Below are 5,356 nucleotides of genomic sequence, written 5' to 3' on the forward strand. Positions count from 1 at the left end.
TGTTTTTAACACTGGAAGAAGAGCCATATCTCTTTCCAGTCTCGAGTAATCGAGTGATATATATTGGCGCTTGGCCGCATCTGCCTACGGCGCGCCACGCTCGAGGCGATTCTCGCTCACAATGCAGAGTTGTGCCGTGTCTATTTTCCGCATGTCGTCTATGAAGGCATTTACAGTCACACTTTATGTTAATGTTGCATCTTTCAGAGGTTCATCATTTTAAAAGTAGAAAAAGACATTTGCAGATTCAGGTGCAGAGTTAGCTATTTGCTGTATGTGTCATTTTCTCTTGTCTACACTGTTTCATTCACGAAACATTAAATAACTATTATCAACACAATTTTTAAGAAAGTAAGTGAAGTCGACCTGGTAACTGTTTACCTTGCGATTAAATGACAATAGAGACGAGAAAAAAAACACACTTTTCATTCTAGTAAAGCGCGAAATGTTCTTAGAATGAAGATAGTTCGCCGTAGCCGCGAGGAGGCCAAGCAAATAGACGGAATTGTTCTCTCCTCCTTTTTTTCAAGGTGGTAGTCGCGATGGATGCTCGACACTGTGCAGTAGTGGCATACGTAGGGTTAAAAATACTGAAAAAAAGAAAAATACACCGAAAGTACTGGGTTCATCCCGTAGTGAGTAGTCGGTTGTTGCAAGGAGCGTTTTACGTTATAGTTAACGAGCTACGAGAGGATGAAATGAAATTTTTCAACTATTTCCGAATGTCTTTCTCAAGCTTCGATGAATTACATCACACGCTTAGAAACGCTTTACAGAAGCAAGACACGAACATAAGACTCGCTATACCTTCAATGGAAATGCTGGCTATAACTTTAAGGTAAGCGAATTCTAACGTGTAAGTATCCTGTCTCAGCCAAAAATTATCTCAGCTAAAATTAAAGAAACCCAGTAATGTCTATCATTAGTTTTAACAACACTTTCATTTCAATTAAAAAATATATAATGATTAGGTCAATAAACGAACAAGTTTAATTCTCTTTTCTTTATTGATATTGAATGAAATGTTACATGTAAATCTGTCTTTTGAGGATAAGAAACATCAATTAACTGTAAATGAAATTAACAGAATGGACATGCAAAAAGGGAAAGTAACTCCTTTTAATTCACTTTTCTGCAAAAACCCTCTACTCAAAAGTCAGAATCAATGAACTCTGGTGAAATAGAAGGCGATTGTTCTCTAGACGTCAGAATTCTTTCAGCTCGATACTGTTGAGACGGCATCTGCACTAATTGAGGAGCTGCACGCTGGTTGTACATATTTCCTTGTGTATGTAATGTTTGGAAATGTCCTGGGCTTATGCATGCGTTGGTGCATGTTGCATAGGTTGCTGACACGCTGCATAACAGCCATGAAATGGTTGCGATTTCGCGTTTCGGATGCGCAGAAGTAGGCGTAAAACTTCCATACGGAATTCTAGTTTTTGATCTAAATCAAACTTACGCAGCGTGGGCAACAAGGAATCAAATGGTTCAAATGGCTCTGAGCACTATGGGACTCAACTGCTGTGGTCATCAGTCCCCTAGAACTTAGAACTAATTAAACCTAACTAACCTAAGGACATCACACACATCCATGCCCGAGGCAGGATTCGAACCTGCGACCGTAGCAGCAGCGCGGCTCCGGACTGGAGCGCCTAGAACCGCACGACCACCGCGGCCGGCAAGGAATCAAAAAACGATTTGTCTTCGTCCTCAGCGGACGGAGAACGAATTGGAGGACTATGCAGAAATTTGCATAATTTAGCTTCAAGATCTGTTTTCACGCTTCTCACTTTCGTTTTCTTTTTTGGAACTGATGAGCCTACTGAAATCTGCTCAGGTGTTGAGGCGTCAACTGATGTTACTGGATTGCCGGTGTCGTCTTCTGCCAGGGAAAATTCCAAAGGATGTTCCAAGTGCCGAATTTCGTCTTCCTGTAGACTTGAAACTGAATCTCTTGTTTCTAAAACAGGTGCCAAGAACCCCAGCTGGTCAGCGTACACGTATTTTAATATTCTTACTGCTTCTGAACCAGATTTCTTCACTTTCCTTACATATTTCCGATAATAGTCCCTAATGTTACGCCACTTTTGTTGTGCCTTCTGGCCTACAAAGGAGAAAAAAAGAAACAGAAATTTGATGTAACTTTAAAATCTTTAACATCATTAAATAATGACTAAATATTGAACGTAGTTTTTATACATTTATATCTTTCGTTTTAGGTATTTGGCTACTGGTTGTCGCTTAGTTGATCTGCACTATACATACAGAATAGGCAAGTCAACAGCCGCTGACATAGTGAGGAAAGTGTGCTGTGCGATTTGGGGCTGCCTGCGTGACAAGTGTCTGCCTCAGCCGACAGAGGAGGAGTCGAAGAATATTGCCAATGGATTCCAAATCCGTGCAAATTTCCCAAGGGGCAATCGATGGTAAACACATTCGGTTGGTCAAACCTAAGACGAGTGGTTCACTGTTTTATAATTATAAGGACTTCTTTTCCATTGTTCTTTTAGCAGTGGCAGACTCAGATTATAGATTCGTTTTTGTTGACATTGGCTCGTTTGGAAAAGATTCAGACAGCACAATTTTTAAAAAATCTACCCTGTGGAAACGTCTGAACGGAAATACATTGTGTATACCAGAGCCCTCTGGTTTACCAAATGCCACTGGAATAGTTACACCGTATGTGTTTGTAGTGACGAAGCATTTGGACTCTCAGAACACGTACTACGACCATATGGTGGTAAAATGTTGACACGCGGGAAGAGAATTTTCAACTACCGTTTGTCACGGGCTCGTAGGAACGTTGAATGTTCCTTCGGCATATTGTCGAACAAATGGCGCGTGTTCCAGCGAGCCATGAATGTGAAATTGGATTTTGCTGTTGACATAACAAAAGCATGTTGTGTTCTGCATAATTATGTGCGCGAGAGAGATGGGCACCAAATTGAAGACACATTTATTGTGAATGGATTTGAGACTGCAACAAACTTGGATGAAAGAAGAAGAAGTGTGTCAGCAATAAGAAACAGAGATCTAATGGCAAATTATTTTGTAAGTGAGGCTGGTAAAGTGCCTTGGCAGGACAGCAAAATCTGAGGTGTTACATAGAGCAGAAAATGAACTTTTTTATGCATTTTCCTTAATATTTACAGTTTTATTAATTTTATTGTTCTAGCTTATTATCGGTAATTACACCTGTAAATTCACCTGAAACTTAATAAAACTAACTAATTAGCTATTGTTGACTCTTTCATACACTATCCAGAAACTCGTTTGAGAGCAGTGCTTACTGAATCTGGTTTGTTTAATGTTCTATTTTTTGTGATTTATCACTCTATCCAATATTGTAATTGTCCAAGGCGATCATGTGGCTTAATTCATGCGATGCAAAAGAATCGATACCATTATTGCCAATTCTTATATATTACTGCCCAAATATGCTGTTCTTTTCTATTGTTATATTTGTGCATTGTTGTTACATTATCAATGTGTAACATGTCAACAATAATAGAAATGCAGGGCTTTCTCAACACTTATCACTGTTCAGCAATCTAAACAAAAATACTTAACGAGTTCCAGAAAACTAATTCGCTAACTATGTTGCAATTCAGAGTGATCTTTGAACCAATTGTATTATTCTAATAGTGGACGAAAAACTTACCAACGGATTTTTTCTCTGTGTTTGAATGATCTGCGAAATCATCGAATAATGCACAGCAGATTTCATGCCATGCTGCATCCTTCTTATTTCTGTCCTTGTATTCCTCGGTCCTTACATCCCAAATACAAGACCTTTTTTCCACTTCCATTATCAGAATCTCCATATCTATTTTCTCAATGTCTAGTGGGCACATCGTGGAAGTCACTTTGTAGTCACACGGAACGGAGCACGCAACTGCCTGCTGCAAATGGCCACTCTACTCCGCTCCCAGCACTGACTGCTGTCAGCTGGCCCTTCTCCGCACACCTGTCGCACCGCCCGTGTGAAATGCCCAATTGATTCTCATGACCCATAGCGCTGCGTGTGCCGCAGCGGGTTTTCCGCCTCGATATGGGCGATGCGGCTGGCAAGCGGCAAAATTCCGCGGCCGCAGACGTTCCGCCCCGTGTGGACTGCTGCATATACCCCGTGCGCCATAGCGGTGCGGTCATTTACCGCGCGTCTGACGTTCCGCAGCTATTCCGCTCGTGTGGCCCCGGCCTAAGCCAGTGGCGCTGTCTACCAATCGTGCGTTCGCGATGTCCGGCAGCAGGTGGTGGTGCGCCAGGAGGTCAGCCCCGACGATCGCCTCCGTGACGTCAGCCACTGTAAAATTCCACTCGTACGCGCGACGTAGGCCGAGATTAAGCTCCATCCTCTGTGTGCCATATGTTGCGATGGAAGAATTGTTGGCAGCCGTCAGACGGAAGGCAGTTGGCGGCCGGCAACGATGTACGGCTGTTGGTGGTATGATACCCAGTGTCAATAAAACTTTACGCCGGAACGCCTATCGGTAACGAACAGGCGCTTGGAGGATAACTGGCAGTCGGTTGCGCCTATTGTCGACCGCCGGTGGTGTTTGGGTGCGAGCATGGCGATGTGCACTTCCTTGCCTGATCGCCGAATCGTCGGTGGTACCAGCACCACGGTACCTCGCCTTGCGGAGTGGTAGTACCGCCGGAAGATCTGCTTCTCGAACGCCGCCGTCTGTATCGGCTTCTTCTATTGTTGTCGTCGTCACGTGCCAGCAGCGCACTGCTCCACGTCAGCCAGCGGCATGTCCGTTTGTGAGGCGATTATGGCTTTTATTTGCGGCGGCAACCTACTGTAGAGCACGTCAAAACGCTGCTCACAAGGGAACCTCCCCAGATTTAGTTATAAGTTGGCACAGTGGATAGGCCTTGAAAACCTGAACGCAGATCAATTGAGAAAACAGGAAGAAGTTGTGTGGAACTACGAAAAAAATAAGCAAAATATACAAACTGAGTAGTGCATAGGCAAGATAGGCAACATCAAGAACAAGCTCAGGTGCGCCGTGGTACCGTGGTCAGCGTGAGCAGCTGCGGAACGAGAGGTGCTTGGTTCAAGTCTTCCCTCGAGTGAAAATTTTACTTTCTTTATTTTCGCAAAGTTATGATCCGTCCGTTCGTTCATTGACGTCTCTGTTCATTGTTATAAATTTAGTGTCTGTGTTTTGCGACCGCACCGCAAAACCGTGCGATTAGTAGACGAAAGGACGTGCCTCTCCAATGGGAACCGAAAACATTTGATCGCAAGGTCATAGGTCAACCGATTTCTCCACAGGAAAACACATCTGATATATTCTATACTACACTGGTGACAGCATGTGCGTCACATGACAGAAATATGTTG

General features: G+C 43.3%; 1 protein-coding gene across 1 annotated transcript; it reads right to left on the bottom strand.

Moving 5' to 3' along the window:
- Positions 1-1,316: 1,316 nt before the first annotated feature.
- On the bottom strand, positions 1,317-3,857 carry LOC126095380 (uncharacterized). Its single transcript, XM_049910184.1, has 3 exons — positions 3,665-3,857; positions 1,794-2,107; positions 1,317-1,499 (listed from the first exon to the last, which is right to left on the bottom strand). The coding sequence occupies exons 1-3, from the start codon at positions 3,855-3,857 to the stop codon at positions 1,317-1,319; spliced, it is 690 nt and encodes a 229-aa protein (XP_049766141.1).
- Positions 3,858-5,356: the final 1,499 nt, after the last annotated feature.

Source organism: Schistocerca cancellata, chromosome 8, assembly GCF_023864275.1.
Source record: "Schistocerca cancellata isolate TAMUIC-IGC-003103 chromosome 8, iqSchCanc2.1, whole genome shotgun sequence".
NCBI classification, from domain to species: Eukaryota; Metazoa; Arthropoda; class Insecta; order Orthoptera; family Acrididae; genus Schistocerca; species Schistocerca cancellata.

Bases quoted from the DNA above. Each gene is read 5' to 3' on its own strand.
- LOC126095380 (XM_049910184.1), bottom strand. From the start codon at position 3,857: ATGTGCCCACTAGACATTGAGAAAATAGATATGGAGATTCTGATAATG. The intron at 2,108-3,664 runs GTAAGTTTTTCG...TCTCCTTTGTAG, and splicing joins CACAGAGAAAAAATCCGTTG to GCCAGAAGGCACAACAAAAG. The intron at 1,500-1,793 runs GTGAGAAGCGTG...TAGTGCTCAGAG, and splicing joins TTCCAAAAAAGAAAACGAAA to CCATTTGAACCATTTGATTC.